The following is a 26,599-nucleotide window of genomic DNA, read 5'->3' on the forward strand; positions in this document are numbered from 1 at the left end:
TATATATATATATATATATATATATATATATATATATATATATATATATATATATATATATATATATATATATATATATATATATATATATATATATATATATATATATATATATATAATCATAAATAACATCTAGAAACTAAAATATATATATATATGTATGTATATTCTGATTCACTCCCAACAAAGCTGCAAGCAACCACTATTAAGTTGGGAGTAACTAGAAAAAAAGATTAGAGTTATAGAGCAAGGAAATGGTTGACAAAAGACTTGAAAAGCTGAAGGTTGTATTGGTCAGGAAAACATGAAGATGGGAAAGAGTTCCAAAGGGTTGAGGTGCGGGGAAAAATACTAGACGAACAAAAGTTTTTAGAGCATGCAGGGACAGCTACAGTAAAGAATGAGACTTTGCTGAATGACGAGTCAAGCGAAAATGAGTTTTAGTTGATGGAACTAGAGATGATAGCTCCTTTAAGCAGCAACCATGATAGCATTTGTAGAAAAGAGAAAGAGATACAACTTTATGACGATGGGAAAGAGGCTCAAGCTTAGCACATAGAGTGGGTCCAACTACATTTACAATACGTTTTTGGACCTTGTCTAGAAGAGAAAGAGTATCATTAGAAGTACCAGCCCAAATATGACAATAGTTATCCATACAGGGGCGAATAAAAGATTTGTAAAGGTAAAGAATGGAATCAGGAGAGAGAAAATGGTGAGCACGATAAAGAGAAGCATTGATTGCTAAATTAGCATTTTAGCTGATGCTAATTTAGCAATCAATTGTATATATGGTTTCCATGAAAGGTCAGTAGTAAATAATAATCCAAAAAGATGTAAAGAAGAGGACTCATCAAGAGGGTTGCCATTCATTAATATAAGAATGTTGACAATACTGCGATAGTTGTTTGCAGTAAATAATTGAGTTTTTTTGCAGTTAAAATTTATAAGCCACTGTGAGCCCCAATCTGTTACAGAAGTGAGATCAGATTCAAGATCAGCTGCCTGTTCTAAGTGATCAAAAAGAGAAGTCTTTTTGTCAAGATAGGGGTATAAGGTTGAGTCATCAAAATAAGCTACTTTAGATGTAAGGTTGTTGGGAAAATCATTAATGTAGATAAGAAACAAAACAGGATCAAGGATAGAAAATTGAGGTACCCCAGAAGTTACTGGAAATAAAGTAGAGTGTTGGCCTTTTTTCTGAATAGTTGAAGTTATCTTTTACAAGCTTTTGTTAATTCACATGAATACCAAGATATTGCATTTATTCATAAAAGAAATAATAATAAAAATAAGGTAAAGATGGTATCTTCCTTTACAGTCACCAGTTTACTTTTGAGCTTAAGCAATGTTAAGTGGGGAAAGGTTTTTAAAACTATATTTAAATTTTAATTTCTGACACTCTCATGTTGATTCTGTTGAACTCTTGATGTCCCACCTATGTTTTTTTTTTTGTTTTTTTTTTTTAAATAAATTTACTTATAACGAGGATGAAAGCAACACTATTTAAATTGGCAGTTAGTAAGCATGAAAATATTTGACAAAAGCTTTCCATTGTCTTGAGTTGCATCTCTTTCTCTTTTCTACTAATACTACTATGGTTGCTGCTCAAACCAGTTATCATCTCTTGTTCTATCTATCAAGCTCAATTTAGCTTGACTCATCATTCAACAGCATCTTTTAACTGTTTCTTGATGTTTAAAAATGTTATAACTATGTGTAAATTTTAAAAAATGAGCAGAATTATTACCATGCTTTAATTTTCAGTTGATGATAACTCAAATAAGTGATTTCCACATGTGAAAAGTTATTTTTTTTTCATTTATTAATTTAGAAGTTAAAATTAGAAAATGTTATGGTAACTTTGAGGGTGGGATAATATAGTTAATAACAAAATAACCTGATCATTTTTTTATTGAAGGCTAAATGAAAAATGTTTATAAATATTTTTTATTTTAGATTTAATATAAAGAAATAAAAGACTTAGATATATAAAATGTCAGGGATAAATAATGTGAACAAATCAAGACCTGTTGTGGCAGGAGTTGATCTAAACAGTCCTGCGCAGACATTTAATGTTGTGATCGCATTATGTGGTATTATATTTATTTTGGCTTTGAGTTTTTTTTCCTGCATTAGATTAAAGCTACGTCAAATCTACTCGCCTCGCTTGCTTTTAATTGAACGTAAATCTGTTCCTGGTTCCACTTCACAAACTATTTTTTCATGGATAGGGCCATCATTTAAAGCTACTGATCAGGATATCTATGCTTTTTCTGGTTTAGATGCACTTGTGTTCTTAAGATTTATGAGGTTAGTTTTGAAGTTTGCTCTAATTACATTGCCTTTTGGAATGATAGTTTTGTTACCTTTGAATATTTATGGTGGTAATCAGTTGACAGATGGGTTAGATAAGCTAAGTATGTCAAATGTTCAAAGTGGATCTTCCTTGCTGTGGTTTCATTGGATAGCTGTTTGGGTATACTCATTTGTGGTACTTTATTTAACTTTTCTTGAATGGAAAGTATATACCACTTTCAGACAGAGTTACTTAAAGAAAGGTATTAGCAAACAGTTCACTGTACTGGTACAGAACATACCAGAAAAAGTATGAATTTAAATTTTAAAAATCTTTTGTTTTAAATAATATTAACTAGTTACCATGCTTTTAAACAACTTTTAATCTAGATTTGTAGCAATGATGGTTTAAAGACTTTTGTAGACAAACTGTTTCCAAAACACGTGAGTTGAATTTTGAAGAGTTTAAAAGTATAAAATTTAATTGAATTCAGTTTAACAGAGTGTAAGTTACATATTTATTTAAATTTAATTAAGAATTTTATAATAAAACACATTGCACCAAAAAAAAAATGCATTTTTGAAAAGTTTAATGATGACTTATGTCTCATGGGTCTTCAATAACTTAAAATCATAATTTGGTTTTTGTTAAATGGATTTAGTTTTAATTTTCTGAAATGTCAATTTAGAGTTTTCCTTTATCACGCAGTTATTCAACTATTTAAATTTTTCAGGTTGAGAGTGTCTATATGGTTAAAGACTTGAATGTATGGAGTAAGCTTATTGAAAAGCATGATTCTTATGTTATAAAGTGGGAAGTTGCCAAGGTAACATTTTTTATTTGCTGTGTTTCTAAATTATAGTTCTCTAAAAAAACAGTTTTTAAGAAAATATTTTGGTATAATTTTGTCTATTTCTTTCTTATTATTGTATCCTCTTTTATCAAAGTTTAATTAAAATATGTTACACAACTGTAGATGCTACTACAGACCTGTAGTTACTGCTACTTTTAAACATAATTTTACCTGTATTATCTCTTATAATTATATTAGTTGTGGTTTTGCTTCATTTGATCACCTTTATAACAGTTAACAGTCATTTTAGTTTATTGATAGTCTTGTAACAATATGATGCAGTTTAATTATAGTTGTTTTAATTTTAAATGTTTGATTGAAAAAAAAGTATTTTCAGTGATTTTTTTTTTTAACACATCAACTTTTGATTTGTTTTTGTTGGTTTACTTTCATTAATTGGTTAGATTTACCAAAATTGCAAAAAATGTGAAAAAAGAACTTTATTTTTATAATATTTATTAGAAAGCAGTTTCATAAAAATAGTTTTCGTAAGTATATTAAAATTTAGGAAAAAATCCAACTCCTTAATAAAAAGTGTATAATGTTTGCATGTTTAATGTTGTTTAATATAAGTACAAAATTGTAAAATAATAGTATAAAAAGTATTTAAAAAAATAAATAAATATATATATATATATATATATATATATATATATATATATATATATATATATATATATATATATATATGTATATATATATATATATATATATATATATATATATATATATATATATATATATATATATATATATATATATATATATATATATATATGTATATATATATATATATAGAATTTATAACTTTATATATTATATTTTAAGCTTTATTTGGAAAAAAATAACAAAAGAATGACTTTAAAGAAATACCCTTGTGCAAAAGAAAGAGATGCAATTTCTGAATATGAATTTGAGCTTCAGGTTTTCAAATTTTTTAACCTTTATATATAATATATTTGCACATATTTATATATATATTTTTAACTGTATATTATGATTTATAAAGTTTAATCTTGTAGGTATTTTTTTTATGTTTGACTAATCAAATGGTTAAACTGTTTGATTAATCAAATAGTTGAACTATTTTTCAAATATTTTACAAACATTTAATTTTAGTTTCTAGATGTTATTTATGATTAGTCTGAAATTTTGAAATGATTTAAAAATCTCTATTTTTAGAGTTAAAATATAAAGTATTTTATAGGAGATTCAAAATCAGTTAGCAGATGAGCAGTTTTCTTCAAAACATCAAACCTTGCCATGTGCATTTGTTTTCTTCAAATCGTTAAAAGGGCAAGCTAGTTCACTTAAGAGTGTATGGGATTCAAGTCCATTTCATTATCATGTTACACCTGCTCCTGAACCAAAAGAGATTTTATGGGGAAATTTAGCTATTCCTTTTTGGCAAAAGTAATTTTACTTTTTATTATGTTTTTCTAGCTATTATGTTTGTTATTATTATGTTTGTTATTATTATGTTTGTTATTATTATGTTTGTTATTATTATGTTTGTTATTATTATGTTTTATTATTATTATGTTTGTTACAATTGTTTTTGTTGTGCAATGTTTTTTTTTACTTAACGTTTTATACTTCAATAATTTTAATGATTTATTCAAGATAGTTGAAATGTTGTTGACAAATTGTATTATTTTTTATAATAATTTTAGGTTAAAATTGTTTTTATTTTTAGGAGCCTCAGAAATGTTGTTGGCTATATATTTATTTTTATGCTTGTGATATTTTGGACAACCCCTATTTTGTTTATTTCATCTCTAACTAAATTGAGTTCCATTGCTTCAGAATTAAAATGGTTAGATGAATGTAAGTTATTATAAGCTTTATGTTTTTATTTTAGTATAAAAATATAATGATATATTTTTTTAAATTTATCATTAATTAAAGTTGATATAAAAATAAGATAAAGATATGTTTTTATTTTGTTAATGTTTTTTTGCTCATATAAAAAATTTTTCCTAGTTTTTTACATAAGTTTTTGTATTAAAAAAGTTTAAACAAAGTTATTATATATTAAATAATATTTCAAATAATTTTTTATAGTATTTATTATTATTTTATAATATTGATATATTATTATTATATAATTATAATCTGGCAAAACATTTACAGATTTCACAAAAATTCAAATGAACATGTTCATTAAATTATACCAGAATTGATGAATGTGTTTACTAATATGAATTTTTTGACTATTTATTAAAAGACAACTTTCATGTCATGTTGTTCTGGCAACTGTCTAAAGTAAGTTACTGTAGGTGCTTCTAAATATATGTAATAATATATTTCATTTTTATTTAGCATTATTGTAACTTAATTATTTAATCTTTTTACTGAAACACATTAATAAATAATAATATTATCTAAATGAAAATGGTAAATAAATTCACTCCCAAAAAAACTGCAAACAACCACTATTAAGTTGGGAGTTACAAGAAAACAAAGAATATTGTTAAAGAGCAAGGAAATGGTTGACAGAAGACTTGAAATGGAGGTTGTAAGAGGCAATAGGAGAGAGTTTCAAAGCATTGATGTGCAAGGAAAGAAACTAAATGAATAAAATTTTTTAGAGCATTAAGAGACAGATGCAATAAATGGATGTAACTTTGCTGATGAGTCGAGCTATAATGAGTTTTGGTTAATGGAGATTATAGCTTGTTTGAGTAGCAACAATGATAGCATAGGAAGAAAAGAGAAAGAGACACAAACTTACAATGATGGAACAGTTGTTCAACCTTACAATGATGTGGCAGTGGTTTAACCTTACAATGATGGGACAGTGGTTCAACCTTACAATGATGGGACAGTGGTTTAACCTTACAATGATGGCACAGTTGTTCAACCTTAAAATAATGGGACAGTGGCTCAAGTTTAAAAGATAGAGCATAATAGCAGCATTTATGAGAATTTTTTTTTTTTTAATATTTGTAAATGATTAAAAAATTTTAATAATAAAAAAAAATTATAGGGCAAGCCGGAACTTCAACTTTGGTAATGAATTTTATCCAAGGAGTTATCCCTGTTCTACTTATTGCTATATTTTACATTATATTACCTTATGTAAGTTATTTTATTTTATATTACTATATATAATTTACTTTTATTATTACTTCGTATTTTTTTTTATTATGAATGAATATTTTTTTTTAATTATGCACTATTTTTAATTAAGCAATTTTTTATTTGTTTGCAGATTTTGAGAGCAGTTGGAAAATTTCAAGGTCATATTAGCAAAAGTGAAATTGCTCTCATAACTTTTAAGTTTCTCTTTGTATTTCAGGTCTATATTTATGTTACCTTAAATTGTAAATTTAAATTACATTAATTAAAATTTATTTTTTTAAAAATAGTAACTTAATTTTTAATTATATTTCAATTTTTAGACATTTAACACATTTTTCATATATATTGTATCGGGTTCAGTTCTTCAAGATTTTCAGAAAATTATCAATTCTCCTTTTGAACTTCCAAGTTATCTTGCTAAATCATTACCCAGTCAAGCTGGTTTTTTTCTTAACTATATAACACTTATGTCTTTTGTTGGATTAGCAATCGAGCTGACTAGGATTGTACCTCTTATTGTTTTTACAATAAATATAAAGTTGTGAGTATATTATATCTATTTTATTTATAATTGCTTTCACTATTTATTTTTTTATATAAGTATTAGAAAAAAAAGACTAAGTAAACAAAAATGAAATATTTTTGCTCACTTATCTTTAAAATATAAGCCACTTATCTTTAAAATATAAGCCACTTATCTTTAAAATATAAGCCACTTATCTTTAAAATATAAGCCATTTATCTTTAAAATATAAGCCACTTATCTTTAAAATATAAGCCACTTATCCTTAAAATATAAGCCACTTATCTTTAAAATATAAGCCACTTAACTTTAAAATATAAGCCACTTATCTTTAAAATATAAGCCACTTAACTTTAAAATATAAGCCACTTAACTTTAAAATATAAGCCACTTATCTTTAAAATATAAGCCACTTATCCTTAAAATATAAGCCACTTATCCTTAAAATATAAGCCACTTATCTTTAAAATATAAGCCACTTATCCTTAATTGAAATTGAGCAGTATTATATAAAACTGGCTGGATTTTTAACGTATAGGGTGCAAAATATATTAAAATAGTGTCAACCTAAATTTTCAAAAGTAAGTACAGTTTAACAGGAAAAAAAAAAAAAAATTTAAGAATTTTAAAAACAAGCATTTTGGAAGCATCATCAATGTTTAATTGTATTCAGGAGTCTACCATCTTTTGCTGATAACTGTGTAACAATAAATTAAACTTGTAACTTTTATTAGTTAGGTTACCTAGATTTTGTTTAGCAAAAATATTTTTTTAATTTAAGTAAGTGACTCTTCTACAGCTTGTGACTCTTCTACAGCTTGTGGTCCAGACAACATACCTGTTGTAGTCTTGTGTTCTCCAGAGCTGTCATCCAAACTATTTAACAAGTGCTTATCAAAGTCTTGTTTTCCATCCTGCTGGAAATCCCTATTTTCGAAAATTCTGAAGAGCGATCTGGCTCGTCTAATTACCGTCCCATTAGTCTTCTTCCAATCATAATCAAGGTTTTTGAATCTTTAATTAACAAACACTCAATCTCTCATCTTGAATCTGATAACCTACTTTCTGATCATCAATATGGATTTTGATCTTCTCATTCTATAGCTGATTTGCTAACAGTAATAACCGATAGGTTTTATCGTGCATTAGTTAGAGGTGGAGAGGTTAAGGCTATCGCTCTTGACATTTCTAAAGCTTTTGATAAAGTTTGGCATGCTGGTCTTCTCCATAAGCTTTCTTCTTATGTTGTATTTGGCAACATCTTTAAGATTATTGAATCCTTCCTTTCCAATCATAGCATAAAAGTTGTCCTCGATGGTCAGCACTCTTCTTCAGGGGTTCCTTAAGGTTCTATTGACCCTATACTCTTTCTAATTTACATCAACGTTCTTTCCGATATTCTCACATCTAAGGTGGCATTGTTTGCTGATAATACTACCATTTATTCTTGTCGTGATAAGAAACCAACACTCTCTGATTGCTTGGAGGGGGCATTTGAGCTTGAAAAGGATCTCACTTCTGCTACAGCATGGGGCTCACAGTGGCTGGTAAACTTCAATACAGATAAAACTCAATTTTTTTCAGCCAATCGTTATCGCAATAAGTTAGATCTTCCTATATTTATGAACGGTGATGTACTGGATGAGTCATCTACTCTTCATCTTCTAGGATTAACTCTTACTTCCAATCTTTCTTGGAAACCATATCTCAAATCAGTTGTAAAATTAGCATCTGCTAGGGTTGCATCTCTTTATCGAGCTCGTCACTTTCTTACTTCAGATTCTATTCTCTATCTCTATAAATCTCAAATCCGGTCTTGTATGGAATACTGTTGCCATATCTGGGGCGGATCTTCTAATGATGCTTCTCATTTAGACAAGGTGCAGAAATGCATTGTAAACATAGTTGGACCTACTCTTGCAGCCAACCTCCAACCATTACCACATCATTGTAATGTTGCTCCTCTTTCTCTTTTCTACTAATACTATAATGGGCACTGCTCTAAAGAGCTAGCGTCTCTTGTGCCATCTACTAAAATTCATTCTCATGTTACTCATCATTCAGTTAAGTCTCATTCTTTTACTGTGACTGTTCCAAAGTGCTCCAAAAACTCTTATTCGTCTAGTTTTTTTCCTCAAACATCAGTTCTTTGGGATTCGCTTCCTTCATTTTGCTTTGCTGATTCATATAATTCGCAATTTTTAAAGTCATCTGTAAATTGTTATCTTGCTCTACAAACTTCATATTTTCTCTTCCAGTAACTTCCAACTATAACAATAGTGGTTGCTTGCAGCCTTGTTGGAAGCGAAGATGTAAAAAAAGAAAAGAAAAAACATTGTTTACGCTACTTGGTCTTTATTTTTTTAAGTCAGCCCAACAAATTTAAAACTCAGCTAAAAATGTTTTATCACCAGTATCATCAATTATTGCACTCAACAAATATTTATAGATATTTGTTCAATGTTTTTTAACTCTTTTTTTTACTGCACTATTTTTTATATTATATCTATGGGGCTTAATTGATTACAGATATTGTAAAATTGTTTGATGTTTGTTTAAGTATTTACATATTTATAAAAATATATAAGTATTTAAGCTTATGATAGAGTTCCGAGACAGGAGCTGTGACATTGTATGAGGAGGTCAGGAGTAGTGGAAAGGTATGTGAGGGTGGTGCAGGATATGTATGAGAACAGTGTGACAGCAGTGAGATGTGCAGTAGGAATGGCAGACAGGTTTAAAGTGGAGGTAGGACTACATCAGGGATCAGCCATGAGTCCCTTCTTGTTCGCAAATGTCATGGACAGACTGACGGACGAAGTTAGACTGGAATCCCTTTGGACTATGATTTTTGCTGATGACATTGTGATCTGTAGTGAGAGTAGGGAGCAAGTGGAGGTAAACTTGGAAAGATGGAGGTATGCTTTGCAAAGCAGGGGAGTGAAAGTAATCAGGAGTAAAACAGAGAACATGTGTGTGAATGAGACGGCAGACGGTGGACAGGTCCAGTTACAAGGAGTTGATTTGGTGAAGGTTGACGAGTTTACCTACTTAGGGTCAAGGGTACAGAGTAATGGAGGAAGTGAAAGAGAGGTAAAGAAGAGAGTGCAGGCAGGGTGGTGTGGATGGCACAAAGTGTCTCGTGTGATCTGTGATAGAAGGTTGTCGGCTAGAATGAAGGGTAAGATCTATAGGACAGTAGTGAGACCTGCTATGTTGTATGGACTGGAGACAGTGGCACTGACAAAGAGACAAGTGAGGGAGATGGAGGTGTCTGAGATAAAGATGTTAAGATTCTCATTTGGAGTGATGAAGAAGGATAGGATCAGAAATGAGTTTGTTAGAGGATCAGCACATGTAGCATGTTTTGGAGATAAAGTTAGAGAATTGAGATTGAGATGGTTTGGACATGTACAGAGGAGACAGGAGAGCTATATTGGCAGAAAGGTTTTGGGGATGGAACTTCCAGGTTAAAGGAGGAGAGGTATACCTAAGAGGAGGTTTATGGATGCAGTGGTGGAGGATATGAGAGTGGCTGGTGTGTCAGTGGAAGACACTCATGACAGGGCTAGATAGAGGAGTTTGATCCGCTGTCGCGACCCCTACATGGGAAATGCCGAAAGAAAAAGAAGAAGATATATAAGTATTTAAATATTCATAAAGATATATATATATGTGTGTATATATATATATATATATATATATATATATATATATATATATATATATATATATATATATATATATATATATATACACTTTTGTATGGTCGTCTTTAAGTTATTACCATAAAATGTCAGTTTTAGGTTTTTTTTAATTTTAAAGACCAGAAATTTTTTTTTTTATTATTTGATAGACTGTCTGCCTCAACCAAACCCTCAGTCAATGTAATAGCACTCCAGTGTGAGTCAGGTTATTTATCAGTCGATATAGCAGCAGCGTTGCGAGTCAGGCTTGTTAATACCACAAAACAAGTGAAAAGCCGTTTTTTACCACAAACACGTTTTCTTAGCCGTAAACTATAGGAATATATATGTATATATATATATATATATATGTGTGTGTGTGTGTGTATATATATATATGTATATATTTATATAATTGCGGAGGTCTTTATAATGCTTGCCATTTGTTTTTGCTCTTTACTCTCTTACGGATTTTATTCTTTATTTCTATACATTTCTAATTCGTCCTTGTATGGCAATATAATGCCCTTTTTCTTTTAGACAGTGCTAAAATGCATTTTAAACATAGTTGGACTTCTTTTTATAAATGATTTATAGATTCTATATTTTTTTTATTTTTCATGGGCCTCTGGAGAAAAAAGGTATGTTTTCCAATTTATGAATGCCATCCGTCCCACAATTACGCTTATTTTTGTTAATTTTATGATTCTATTAATTTTATGGATCTATGGATCTGACAATTATCGAAAAGCTAGATGGACAGTTAGTAACAAAACAGCAATAAAAAACATAAACAATAGTGTATAGCTAAGTGTTAAGATACAATAAGATTTTATCGAATAATTACAACCTAATAAAAGAGCTGAAGCAACTAGCACAAAATTAGTTATATGAGGATACCCTATTCAATTAATTAACAAATGGTTTAAAAAAGCACTGTGAGATACACAACACGAGCTTGTTCACAACAAATGTAAAGAAGAAAAAGAAAATAAAGAATTCTAGTAGTTACAACACTTGGAAATGTTGTAAAACTTTTTAATAAAGCCATAAAAAGCACAGGAGTATTAGGCATTTGGGTTTGTCGAAGAATCTATAGTGTATTATTGATTTTTTGATTAGAGATATTGTTTTTCTATAACCTAGGATCTGTTTATGTAAAAAGTACCTTCTTGAGTTTTAAATTGTTTGCAGGAGAATTTTATTAGTATTTTTGTTTGAGTTCTCATTTGAGTGGTTTAGTTTAGTTTTTGTTGGAATTCTTATTTATTGTGTTTGTATGTTTTACACCACTAGTATGGTAGGTTATTTTCTGTTAAAAATATTATTTTTTGCATGGCTTTTACCAAAATATGGTAAGTTGATTTATTTGGTTACATTTATTTGTTTATATATACATGTGTGTGTATATATATACATATATATATTCATGTGTGTATATTATATATATATATATATATATATATATATATATATATATATATATATATATATATATATATATATATATATATTAAATCTTCTGTTGCAACAAGGCTGCAAGCAACCACTTATTGGAACAGAAGATTTTTAAGTTGCTGGAAGAGAAAACATGAAGTTTGTAGGGCAAGATAATGATTAACAGATGACTTAAAAGATTGCAAATTATATGAATCAGCAAAGCAAAATGAAGGGAGCAAATCCCAAAGAACTGATGTTTGAGGAAAAAAACTAGACGAATAAGAGTTTTTTAGCACTTAGGAATAGTCACAGTAAAAGGATGAAACTTAATTGAATGGTGAGTAACATGAGAATGAATTTTAGTAGATGGCACACGAGACTCTAGCTCTTTAGAGCAGTGTCCATTATAGTATTTGTAGAAAAGAGAAGCAACATTATGACGATTTGGTAATGGTTGGTAATTAACATACGACGATGTGGTAATGGTTGGAGGTTGACTGCAAGAGCAGGTCCAACTATGTTTACAATGCATATTTGCACCTTGTCTAAAAGAGAAAGGACATCATTAGAAGATCCACCCAGATATGGCAACAGTGTTCCATACAAGGCCGGATTTGAGATTTATAGAGATAGAGTATAGAATCCGGAATAAGAAAGTGTTGAGCTTGATAAAGAGATGCAACCTTAGCAGATGCTAATTTTTCAATCGATTTGATATATGGTTTTTAAGAAAGAAGTAAGAATTAATTCTAGAAGCAGAAGGGCAGACGACTCATTGAGTACATTACTGTTCATAAATATAGAAAGGTCCAAAACGTTGCGATAATGATTGGCTGAAAAATATTGGGTTTTATCTGAATTAAAGTTCACCAGTCACAGTGAGCCCCATGCTCTAGCAGAAGTAAGATCCTTTTCAAGATCAAATGACAAGAATAAATGGTAGTATCATCAGCAAACAATCAGCTACTTTAGATGTGAAAATATCTGGAAAATCATTAATGTAAATTAAGAAGAGTATAGGGCCAAGGATTGAACCTTGAGGAACCCCTGAAGTGACAGGATATGAAGAAGAGTGCTGTCAATCGAGGATAACTTTTACACTGCAATTGGAAATGAAGGACTCGATAATCTTAAAGATGTTACCAGATACACCATAAGAAGAAAGCTTATGGAGAAGACCAGCATGCCAAACTTTATCAAAGGCTTTAGAAATGTCAAGAGCGATAGCCTTAACCTCTCCACCTCTATCTAATGCATGATAAAACTATTTGGTTATTACTGTTAGCAAATCAGCTGCAGAAACAGAAGATCAAAATCCATATTAATGATCAGAAAGTAAATTATTAGATTCAAGATAAGAGATTAAGTGTTTGTTAATTAAAGATTCAAAAACTTTGCTTATGATAGAAAGAACGAGGCGGTAGTTAGACAAGTCAGATCGCTCCCCAGAATTTTTGAAAATAGGGATAACAGATGTCTCTTTCCAGCAGGATGAAAAACAAGACTCTGATAAGCACTTGTTAAATAGTTTTGAATATATGGATGATAGCTCCGGAAAACACTTCTGCAAGATTATAACAGGTATGTTGTTCAAACCATAAGCTGAAGAAGAGTCTTAGAAGGAAATTACTATAGCAACAGAAGCTGAAGTGATAAGAAAGGCAAGCAATCGGTTTGTTGGCTATATCAGGTAGAATGCAACTTGTGGAATCAAGAAATGATATTGATGAAAAGTTCTTAGCAAATAATTCAGCTTTGTCTTTAGGTGAGGTGAAAAAATTCTGAACAGTTCAAGAGAGGTGGAAAAGCAGATTTGCCGTTATTATAGATACTGTTAAAGATTCTTCAGAAGTCACGAGAGCCTAATTTTTGAGATAAAATATGAGTTTTCATGACCTGAGAATAGCGGGCTTTGGCATTAGACAAAACTTTTTTACAATGGTTTCTAGCACTAGTAAACAGACGTGTTTTTTCTGGAAATGTTTTGGTGATAGATATGGAAGAAATGGTTTCGATTAGAAAATTGCAGCAGCATAATGTGAGAAAAACCACAGAGATGAGTGAGGCTTGACTTGGAATCGTTGAGAGGGAATAAAAGATTTCATGCCAGCCTGAATCCAAGAAGTTATGTAAGAAGTACATTAGTCAGCACTTATGGTAGTTGTAAGAGGTATGATGATAGGAGGTTTCTGATATGAAGAAGAATGAGATAATAGTTTTAGAGAGATCAAACCGTGATTAGAAGCACCTACGGGTGAATGCGGAGAAACTGAGCACTGACTAGGATCAGAAACAAGACATAAGTTAATTAGGGATGGTAGATTATTCAGGTTGTCTCGAAAGCAAGTTGAAAAGTTGACTGTTGTCAGGTTGTCTGGAAAGCAAGTTGAAAAGTTAACTGTTTGAGATTGAGAAAGGCAAAGGTTGTGATTCTTAACACCTGCAGAGTCACTGACACTAGAGCCAAGCTATTCAGTGTGATGAACATTAAAGTTACCAACAACAATGATATTGACTTATGGATAAAAAGAGAGAGCTTGGTCAATTTGATTGGAATTAACATCGAAAAGAGTGCAGTCTTGAGATGAAGGAGAGCAATATAGTACAAAGAGAAAGGCAATTGAATGAAGAGGTGCTAAATGAAAGCACATAAAAGAATAGTCTGCGGATTTAAACCTAGTTTTCCAACAAATGGGTGAATTTCTTATTAATAAACCCTAAGCCGTAACAACGGGCTCCAAATGTGGACTCAACAATGCGCACCAAAAGTACAAACAGGGACACCATTCATGCGCAACATGGCACTGTTAGTACTCTGATATTTAACAGCTGTTGATGGAGTCAGCCTCTCTGAGAGCTACCACAGAGTTCGGGAAACCTGACTACCAGCTAGCCTCATAACCATTAAGCTGAGTTTTAAAGCTGTACCCTTATTAGGAGATAATAGAATGAGTTGCCTAGTCATAAAAACAGAGACACAAGCAAAACCCATTACCTTTACTTAACCAGAGTCACAAGCAAACCCATAGCCTTTACTCAACCAAGAGCCCCAAGGCAGGGGTTGTTTTAAGTCGGAGTTGGCTACTCCTAGCCTTTGCCTAAAAAAGTGTATCCTACAAGGCAGCAGGCATGAAGTAGGTTGTACTGGGTTACATGTTACCAGTAGCAGATTAGCCTGACCTGATTTGGTATACATATATGTATTAAATCATATAGTAGTTATACACATATTTTATTATTTCATCAAAAAAATATCGGTACTTTACAAATTTGGGTATGGTTGAGTTTTAGCTATTTGTAGTGAGTCCTTTTTACTTCAGTATGGAATAGGTGTAAAGCATAAGTGGCAACGACTTTTATTTGACAGAATAAACTAGTTATTAGTGCTGATCCATGAAATGCCAGTAATAATAGATGCGAATCTGATGTTTATTACGTAACCACAACACAAATTACCTTTACACATTAACATTAAAGTTTTTTTTCCATTCTTAGACCTTATATTGTTGTATGCTTTTTTTTATGTAAGTTTTTGTTTGGTAATATATTTGCTGTATATTTTTGTTCATTTTAAGTTTTAAAAAAAATAAATAATATTTTTGTCATCGTGTTAGTATATTTTAAAATACTCTTCTATTAATCTTTATTTTTGTATTGATAACTGTCAAAATATGCTTTGTTTGAAAAGTATTTTTCCTTTTTTCTAATGTATTTATTTTTTCCTTAAGCGTTCACTGCTTGTGTGTGACCATTTGGTAAATTTATATGCATAAGTTTTTGAATAATATTGGGCCTATCCCTTAAGAGTTAGTGTTACAGTCATTGAGCATGACTATTTTCCAAAAATAATTTCTGTTGCAGTTGAAGAAGATGTTTGCCTCTTGAATACGCCTGGACTAGTTTTTAGAATCAAGTCAGTTATAAATCTATGCATATGATCCCTGATCAAGCAGGGGCGGGTTTGGTCACTTACCAAGGGGGGGGCTAAAGTTTAAAAAATTTACCTAGTCGTATTTTACGTCTATTTAGTCGTATTTGTCTCTAACATATTAATTCACATAAAGGGTCGTCTTTAAACTACGGATCTTGTTACAAAAGCATTACGATGGGGGTAAAATTTGTTAAAGTTGGTTGACGTAAATTATGGACTACTCTTAATGGTTCTACTCATTCTCTCGCGTGCTTAATATAGGAGAGAACCTAATGCGTGCTTAATAACTTTTCTTACCCATGCCAAGCTTTTTAAAACCGCTTGTTTATTAATTTCTTATTTGTTACCAACTAAAGTTTAATTGATGTCAATTTTTACCGGAAACCATTTTTAAAAAGAAACATAAGTAATAACTAAAACGTTTTTCTGAACATTACAATATAAATTCAATGTTTCTTTTTTTCACTTTTGAAAACCGTTCAATAACGCTGTCTGTTAACACTTCTTTGTCCCGATGAACATAAAGTAAAGCTAAACCATTCAATCTATCTTGACTCATTCGGGATAATTAATAATTTTCTACACATTCTTCACTATGATTGATATGTTCCTCCTGGTTTGACTTTTGCTTATTATAAAAGTATGTGTGACAATTTATGAATGAAACAAAATCTTCTTTTATTTTTTCATCAAAAATATATCTTAAAATTAGTGTCATTTGAGATGAATGTGATACATCTGTAGTTTCGTCTAATAAAATACTATAAAACTTATTACATTGAATATCTGTCAATATTTTATAAATAATTTCTTCTTTGCAGCATTCTATTAATTCTTCTTGAATAGTATTACTTATATATGTAGCTTTGGCATGAGTTGTGTTAAGATGATTTTCTAATATCTTATCACCAGATTTTATTCGGAATCTTAAAAGTTCTCTAAAGTTCCCTTCATTGATAACGGATGTTTTTGAACTAGAATTAATTAATAATTCTCCATCATCCCTATGCCCTCTTAAAGGAATGTTTTGTCTAGCTAAAAAAATTATTGACTCAATAATAGGAGTAATTCTTTCTCTATTTTCAACTATTTGCCTCTTTCTTTCGCTGTCAATCAAGTTTAGAACTTCTCTTTCTGGCTGTTCATAACGGATTAAAAACTCATTAGCTTGTAAAATTGCATTTTTGTGATATAAATTATTTTGGTGGGATTCTAGATCGCCATCTTTTCCTAATAGTTTAGCAAATGTATTTAATGGTACAGTGACTAATTTTTTTAAAGGTTCAGTATTTCTTAATCCTCCAGTATTGTTAACAAGGAAAAGTACACAAAATTTACAGAATAACCCAGATTTTAATGATGAATATACTAACCAAGGGAATTTCATTAAGTGAGATTGATTTAAGTATCGCTTTACTTCTTTGCCTTTTTTAACATGTGTTGAAAAAGGATAAATAAAATCAGATCCAGGCAACCAATTTTTTTTAACTAATCTATATCTTGTATTCTGATTTAAAGACTTTGAGTTTATATAATATCCAATATCCTCAATAAAAGTTAAAGGTTCTAAAATATCTTTTTCGATACTGCAAGCAGTGTTTTTATCATTTTCAGATAATTGAGAAGTGCACGGTATCGGAATGGTTAAGTTCTCTGTTTTATTAACTTGTTCTGATAAAATGTGTTTCTTGTTAAAATATGTAGAAATATTGACTTGTTTTCTTTTTGCATTAGCTGGGTTTTTACCATTTCCATTGGCATTGCTCATTTGTTAAAAATTTTGTGTAAAACTTTAAACAAAACACATGACATACAACACATAAAACTTAAAAAATATCCCTTAAAATTTAAAAAATTAAATTTAAAACTAAAAAACAAAAATAAAAGCACGGCTATAAACAAATACAGAAGAATAAACTACAATGCAAACTATATGACACCGCTTTATAATAACAATCTAAGTTGCAATGCATTATGGTTAAGAAACTTATTAACTTAAAAATGCAAGAAGCATTCAAGCGTTTTTCCAATAAAACTAAAACGAAGTTATGTTGCATAACTTATGTATATGCATTTATGCATAACTTTTGCATATAAAGATTATTGATATATTTTATTATTCGTTTTAAAAAATATATAACATTGTCCCAAGGGGGGGGCTACTACCCCCTTAGCCCCCCCCTTAAACCCGCCCCTGTGATCAAGTTGGCTCGGTGTAATTCAGAGATGAACTTTTTATGCTAGTCACTAACAACACAAAACTCTACCAAACAACACAAACAGCACAGAATTACACATTACACCTATACACCTATATGCACATATAGCCTGTTACATCATTTTACATGCTTTTTTTTATATATAGATAAGCTATCTTATAATATTTTCTTTTAATAAATAGTCTGTAGGGGAGACCGGGGCTAGTTGCAACAAAATTAATAAAACTGCATTTATCTCCTTAAACTTTAATATTTTTGAAATTTTTTTTTCAGGGATATAAAATAGATCTTAGCAACATGTTAATCCAACACTGATAAATATAATATAAAACTTAGTTATTCCGCAATAGTGAAACAAAAATGAAAAAAAAAATGTTGCAACTTACCCCGCGTCGGGGCAAGTTGCAACAGTGAGCGGGGCAAGTTGCAACACATTACTTTAAAAGAATAAGCCTTTTAGAGTTCACAGAAAAATTACTAGTCAATCTTTAATTTCTATTTGGCAACAAAAATTTTATAATTACAATAAAAGAAAGTAGTATTTTCCTTGAGTTGCAATACATTTATTATGCTAGACTTCACATATACCTGACTTGTTAAGTAAACTAAAAACTGTTTTTGAAAAAAAAAAGTTCTATTGGTCAAATAAACAACAATTAAGTTTAAAAAAAGACAAGAGGAGTATTTAGGATATTTAAGTTCTGTTTTTTTCTGTTTTTAGGATATAAAAACACAATAACATTTTGTTTAAAAAACAATTTTTTTAATGCAAAAAGTTACATTAATTCCATTTTAATTCACCTTTATTGTTTTTCTTTTTGCTTGTTGATGTGGAAGTATTAGACTTTCTCTTTTTAGAACTAACTTCATTTTCAGCCATAAGTCACTGTTTTACTGGAGTATCTGTAAGAATTTCTGCATACTTTCTCTTTGATCTAGTGAGTATTTCTTTCCTAGGTTGTGCTTTTGGCAGAGGTCTTACATTCTCTGGGGAAAATTCTAATGATGCCAGAGATGGAATTGCATCTGAGATTGAAGTTGATATACTAATATTAATACCTGCTTTAGATTGAGTTGCTGGACGATCAGTAACAAATGATGGAGCAAAATCTGCATCTGAAAATATCCTTATCATATGGGAATATTCCTGCCACTCTAAAACCAGATGTTATGTTTTATTGTGTAAGAGAATGCTGTAAGGCTATTTTTGCAATTCCTGGCAAATCATATATACTCATTGTTTTTCCTGGTCATTGTTTCATCCATGAGTCTTGTGCATTAGCTATGCATTTTTTGAATGGTCTGAATACAGATCTATCTAGAGGTTGCAACTTATGTGAGCAATGAGGAGGGAACGAAAGCAAAATTATACCATTATCTTTACACAATGTTATTAATTGAACAGATAAATGAGACTGATGGTTGTCTAAAAGTAATAGACACAGGACTTTCTTTTGTGGGCTTGACATGCCGAATAAAGTGGTTTAAGTAAGTAACAAAGCACTCTTCATTCATCCACCCTGACCCATTCGAAGCACCAATGCATTTATTTGGTCCATCACAAATAAAGTGATCAAAAAATTTCTTTCTCGGAAATAGAAACATTGGAGGCACACTATTGCCACATGCATTTACAGCTAACACCATAGTCACTAGTCCCCCATTCTTGAGATGTTAATGCTCCAACTTGCCTAATACCTTTACGAGCAATTACCTTGTTTGGTTTTTGCACAGTGGTGATACCAGTCTCATCAACATTGCAAATATTAGATGCAGAAAAATTATTTTTATCTAAAACATCTGATAATTTTTGAAAAAATACACCTTAATTAGCACAATTAAAACTAGTTGTTCGTGCAAGACTTGTTGCTTCTGATAGACAATCCTGAATGTCGATTTAAAAACCCTCTCATCCAGTCAGGACCAGCCATTGAAAGTTTTAACCAAGATTTTGGAAAATTAAGGTTATACTTTATAGCACATTCAAATGCAAGTTTTCGTGCTTCATAAGGTGATAATCGAAAATAAATATCAGAAGCTGTTGATATATATGAAGCAATAGCTTTTTCTTGTTCTAAATTGAAAACTTGGCGTGACTTTTTATAACCAGGAATAGGTAGCGGCATTCCCATATTAATAGCTTTTTTTACTTTATTTATGTAATGAAAAAGAGTTGAATAGTGGATTCCATACTTTTTTGCTGATGCTCTAATTGATATTTCTTTTCCATCAATAACATGGTTTGCTGCCTCTATTACCACTGCTGTTGGATAAAGTCCTTTTTCAGTTTTTCTCTTATAAGTTCTCATTTACAATTTTTACTTAAGCACAAAATAACAGTTTAATCAAATAACAATAAAATAAAAAAACATTAGTCATTTTACACAACTTAACCTACATCATCATTTATTTATATATGAATGTATCTTTGCATATATGTATGCATGTATATATATATATATATATATATATATATATATATATATATATATATATATATATATATATATATAAATTTATATATATATAAATTTATACATAATACACATATAACATATATATATACATATATATATATATATTTATATATATATATATATGTATATATATGTATATATATATATATATATATATATATATTATATATATATATATATATATATATATATATATATATATATATATATATATATATATATATATATATATATAAATATTATATATATATATAAATTTAAAACAAAATTTTATGATAATAATAAGTTTAAAAAAAAATAATAAATAAAAATAAATAAAAGATTATATAAGTTGTATATGTATATAATATATATGAAGCGTATTTATGTATTATATATTATGTATATATACATATATGCTTATGTATATTATGTATAAATTTATATATATATATATATATATATATATATATATATATATATTCATTTATTATATATTATGTATGTATATATAGGTATATACATGTATGTAATATGTATATTAAACATAATATACATATAAGATACATGTATATATACATAAACATATGCATAAACATGTATATGTATATATATGTATATATGCATAAACATATATACATATATATACATATGCTTTATATATATTATATACATTTACAATTTATTTAAACTTATCTTCATCATAAAATTTTTGTTTTCGTTTATATTTGTTTGCGCTGTTACATAAAAAAAGCGTCCATTATTTTAGAAAAAACTAGTTAAGTGCGTAAAATCAACAAAACCCGCAGCTAATTTAGGATTCAACTTACCCCAAGCAATTTGATGCAACTTACCCCATAGGCATCATTATCACTCTAATCATTGTATATAATTATTTTTATTGAAAAAAAATTTTTCTTTTGACTTATCGTGTTTGAAAAAGATTTTTTTAACTTACCATAACTTTATTATGGTCATATACCTCTAAGGTTAAAGTAAAACCCAAAAAAACTTCAAAAACGAAATTTAGAATTTTATATGGAAAAAAAAAAACATCAATAACTTTTGAAATTTTTATTGAATAACTGTAAGTTTTTTACAGCTGACGTGTTAAAGTTATAGTTATATTATTTAAGAAAAATTTAGGAAAAATATACAAAAATCATTCTTTAAACCGCATTGTTGCAACTTACCCCTGTTGCAACTAGCCCCGGTCTCCCCTAGTATGTTGTATATATGAGGTGTAATCATGTGTGTTTGAGTTTTTTTACTTTATTTTTGTTAACTAGCACCTTTCAACAGTCTGATTTGTTGATGTTTGTTCTATTGTGTATTTGCTATGGTCTCAAAATTATGTTAATTTGGACTGTAGAGAAAACTTTATTTTTAGGAATTTTGATTTAGTTATGGTCTCAAGATTATGTAGATTTGTTAAAAACTTTATTTTAAAACAAATTTTTTTCCCCACTATTTACATTATTTTTATATTGCGCCTTATATCATGGTGTTATCTCACAAAAAAGGTTATTCATACCATGTATTAACTGATATTTAATGTATAGATTTCTTTTAGTTTGACTATTCTACATCTATTTTACCATCAATTGTTTAATGGTTTGTATCACTTAGTAAAAATCCACAAACATTAAATCTGTTTGTGCTATCTCACTGTTGTCTTTTATTAAAATTATCTTCATTAGTTATCTGTTGTCTCTTACTAAAGATTGTATTAGGTTATTACAGGCATCTTTGATAAAATATTTTTCTCTAGGATCAACAAAAAAACTGTTTACTCCATCTAACAAACAAAGAAACTTTGTACCATTTACTAAATTGTTTAAATTATTTTCGTCAATACCACATAGCAACATGACGCAGTAAAACAATGAAATCAATCAAGCTAAGTCAAGTTTCTTACATCAATTCAATAATAAATTAATAGCCAACATATCAAAACACATTCTAACAGGCGATGAAAGAGGGCCTTTAAGTTTGGTATTAAATTTTGTTCCTTCAATTACCAATATGCCTCTTAATGATTACGTAGTGTCTTTTGAAAGATTCAAAACAACCCTTCTCCAACAACTGTATTTTGGGACAGAAGAGATAATGAGGCATCCACTTCATAAAAAGTCAAATTTTTAAAAAATAAATAAAAAAGGGTAAAAATAAATATTAAAACATAATGGTAAAATAAGATTAAAAAGCACAATGGTAGCATACATACCTTTTTTTTTTAAATGAATTATCCAGATTTTTACCTGGAATTTACTCCTTTTACTTTATAACATTTCTTTTAATTATGTCAAGTGATACTTTAAAGTAATTGTAATTATTTACAGTTAAACACTGTATCTGGGCTTTAAGGTGGACCAAAGCTATTTTATATATGTTAAGTTTATGAAACGCAAAATTAAATTTTATTTTATTTTAATTTTTATAGATAATTTTTTTTTTTTTAAGTTTTGCACACTCTCAACGACAAATTCAAGAGGCTTGGAAACCAAAAGGAGCTGAGTACGAAATTATGGTAATTTATTTTCACAATTTTTTGTTTGTTGATATTATGTGTCATAATTTTTATAAATTTTAATTGCATTGCAGGATATCAATACAACACCATTAAAAATCGCAATTAGTTTTAATCCTTACCAATGACAAATTTTTTTAAAAACGTTTTGTCATTGGTAAGGATAAAAAAAATTGTGATAAAAAGATAAAAAGGTTGAAAAAGAAACCCAAAAAGAAAAAAAGAAGATGAATGATATAACACAAAAAAAATTTTTAATACTAGTTAAGAAGAAAGAAAGTATAAAAAAGTAACATAAACAAAACTTTATTATTACTATTTACTTTCTAGCCCATATATTAAATGTTTCAATTTTGACAACAATTTTTACAGTTAAATTTCTTCATATACTTTAGACAAACTTAGTTTGGTTCTTTAGTTTGTTGTCTCTGTGATGTTTTTCGTCTCTGTGATGGCACTTAACATTTATAAAACTCTTTTTGAAAAAAATTTTGAAAATATTGGAAGAAGTTGTGTTGGTTGTGTATGATAGTTACGTGTTTGGTAAGTTCCAAAATGAACTCCAGGGCTTATTAGCTATTTTTATCTAGACTTAGTAGACTGGGACTTAGAAGTCTGGGAGCTCTTATAATGTTTAGAGATTTTATTCAACTCTATAAAAATTTAAATTCTGAATTCTATGGCTACCATTTTACATTAGTCAAAAATTAATTACTTTTTTCTGTATTGGGTTTTGAAATTCACATATTTGGAGCTCCAATGCTTCAAATTCCAAGTTAAAGTAGTGAATATTTGATTATAAACCCTAGATATTTTGTATTTCTGATAAGGTAAAAAGCACTTTAAAAAATACCAGAAAATATATCTACCACTTTAAAAGTATAAATAAGAGATAATTACAACATTAAAAGTATCAGAAAAGATAATTGGAACCTTAAAGTTATTAAAAGTGATACCTGGCATCTTATATATTTCAAAAGATGATTTTTATTTTTGACAAGTTTTTTTAATCTGTTGTTTGAGAAGCCCATATTTAACTTAACATTTACAAGAACAAGATGGTCAATTTTGAAGCACTTTATAGTGGCTGGGGTCTTAATAAGCTTAGGGTGGGTAGGGAAAATATTCAAAAATTAATAAACGGGTGGGGACGTTTATTAAGGACTCAAGAGTAAACTTGATTTCTCTTTTGGCGCAATTATTTGTTATTTCTAATTGTTTTGTAAAATTTTCTTCAGTTCAATACTAGGGTGGTTCAAAAAACAACTTTTTTTAAAATAGTCTGCTGCACTTAACTAAATGTGTTCTATATAATACAAAAACACTAGGTTTAAAATTTTTTTGAATAAAAAATATTTTTAGGGGTGCCTCAAGACCCTTTAAAATTTGACAGGTCCCTAATATTTTGAAAAAAGAAGTTTTTCTAAAGTATGTTAACCTGGTATTTAAAAGAAGCAAAATTATATAAAAACTTCAAAAATAATAATCAATTTACATAAAAAAATGTTTAAAAAATTATTTTAAAAAAACTTAAAAATATTGACTTTTTTTATTTTCATCTTAAAAACAATATTTTTTAGGCGATTATATCTGAAAAAAATTTTTTTTATGTAAATTAATTATTATTATTGAAGTTTTTATATAATTTCGCTTCTTTTGAGTACCAGGTTAACATACTAGAAAAACTTTTTTTTTTCAAAATATTAGGGACCTGTCAAATTTTTAAGGGTCTGTCAAAGTTTTAAGGGTAAAAAGGACCTTTTAAGGGTAAAAAGGACCTGTCAAAGTTTTAAGGGTAAAAATATTTTTTATTCAAAAACATTTTAAACCTAGTATTTTTGTATTATATAGAACACATTTAGTTAAGTGCAGCAGACTATTTAAAAAAAAGTTGTTTTTTGAACCACCCTATTCAATACATCCACTTGTGTGGATTCATCTGGAGCCATTCTTGATTATTTATTAGTCCTAATAAATCAAAAAGAAGCCAAGACCGTTGGTAGATTAAAAAAATAAAAAAGGTTGAAGAATAACAAGCTCTTTGGTTAAATGCCAAAGGAGTTGGTTAAAAAATGAAATCACAGCAGTTGCAATATCTTAATCCTCTTCTTGATATCAATTCAATGCGAGATTGTTAATTGCACCTGATTTGTGAATTTGAATATTCTTACAAAAATTTTTTCTTATTGAGGCATTGATGAGCCCATTTCAGAACTAAGTTTCCTTGATTATATATTTCTGATTTGATTTGGGTAGGCCACTTTAAAAAATAAAGTTTGAGTAATCAATATCAAATCTTGAAAATTTGGCTTGGAAATGTTTAAAAATAGGTTCATCTAGACTTTTTCTATCTCTTGCAGTAAATGCAGTAAATGCATGTTTGATGTGTAGCTCGTTTTGATAATGGCAATATGCTAGCCAATGGAGAGGTCTCTTTGACTCAATTTCAGTTAAAGTTGCTGCTCCTTTTTTATTACCTGTGTTGCTGGCTTTGGCACCAAAGCATATACCAACAATGTTTTCCAAAATTTTCCAATCTTGTGTGAGTTTCATGGTTGCATCTCATTAAATTTTACCTGTTGAATCTTAAATCGTTTTGATAATGGCAATATGCTAGCCAATGGAGAGGTCTCTTTGACTCAATTTCAGTTAAAGTTGCTGCTCCTTTTTTATTACCTGTGTTGCTGGCTTTGGCACCAAAGCATATACCAACAATGTTTTCCAAAATTTTCCAATCTTGTGTGAGTTTCATGGTTGCATCTCATTAAATTTTACCAATAAGTTACACCAATAAGTTTAAGCCTGCAAATAAAAGTTAATTTCTGTGAAAACAGCAATAAGAATTATACATAGTATATAAATAAATAAATTACCATTATGAGATCAACTTATAAGAACTGCTTAGTTCATAACCTCAGTTTATATAAACTTAATGTCTAAATGAAAAAGCTTCGAATCCTAGTGCAAAATTTTTTTGTTTTGTTTATCTTTTAGTCAGCTTTAATTGACAAAACTGTTTTCTCCTGCACATCTTGTCTTTATCGTTGCACAGTTGATACTGATATAGACATATCATTAAGTTTGCCTAGGCTTTTGTCGATGATAGCGGATTGAAATAGATGCTGTTGGCGAACTGATAAACAAAATCAGTCTGCCACAGATGTTGTAACTTCTGAAAAATTCTTTGCTGATATTTTGAGTGAATTTGTTAAAAGCATTTTCCTTTTCTATAGAGATAAAAGAGTAAACTCTGTATCTCTTTGATTTTTTTTCTTCAGCACTATTAACTAATTTACTGACTAAAAGCACTTAGTTTTTGATCTTTGGTTGGCCTTCTCTGAAAAACTATGCTCAGTATAGCTTCTTGGCTTCTGAACATTTTGAAACGCCTAGATTGATGCTACCTGTCATGTGATATTTTCTGCTACTCTTTTGATCTTCATAAAATACCCAATCTTCTTTCCATTTATATTAACAACAGTTCACATGCATTTACTACTGAAATGTCGCAAAGTTGTTCAAGTACATTAAAAAATCTGACAATCTTTTTTTGCCAGCTTTAACATTTTGACTTGGCT

At 29.1% G+C, this 26,599-nt stretch overlaps 1 protein-coding gene across 4 annotated transcripts in view; it reads left to right on the forward strand.

Moving 5' to 3' along the window:
• Window positions 1-26,599, forward strand: part of LOC100213564 (uncharacterized) — an 82,480-nt gene that overhangs the window by 48,235 nt on the left and 7,646 nt on the right. For all 4 annotated transcript variants that reach the window (XM_065814709.1, XM_065814707.1, XM_065814708.1 and 1 more), the window contains 10 exons: window positions 1,960-2,608; window positions 2,689-2,742; window positions 3,033-3,125; window positions 3,981-4,076; window positions 4,360-4,565; window positions 4,849-4,979; window positions 6,142-6,233; window positions 6,367-6,453; window positions 6,557-6,777; window positions 22,955-23,021. In XM_065814709.1, the coding sequence (XP_065670781.1) occupies window positions 1,997-2,608; window positions 2,689-2,742; window positions 3,033-3,125; window positions 3,981-4,076; window positions 4,360-4,565; window positions 4,849-4,979; window positions 6,142-6,233; window positions 6,367-6,453; window positions 6,557-6,777; window positions 22,955-23,021 (1,659 nt within the window). In that variant the 5' untranslated portion in view covers window positions 1,960-1,996. The remainder of the gene's footprint in view (window positions 1-1,959; window positions 2,609-2,688; window positions 2,743-3,032; window positions 3,126-3,980; window positions 4,077-4,359; window positions 4,566-4,848; window positions 4,980-6,141; window positions 6,234-6,366; window positions 6,454-6,556; window positions 6,778-22,954; window positions 23,022-26,599) is intronic.

The sequence above is a fragment of the Hydra vulgaris genome, chromosome 12 (assembly GCF_038396675.1).
Source record: "Hydra vulgaris chromosome 12, alternate assembly HydraT2T_AEP".
Lineage (NCBI taxonomy): Eukaryota > Metazoa > Cnidaria > Hydrozoa > Anthoathecata > Hydridae > Hydra > Hydra vulgaris.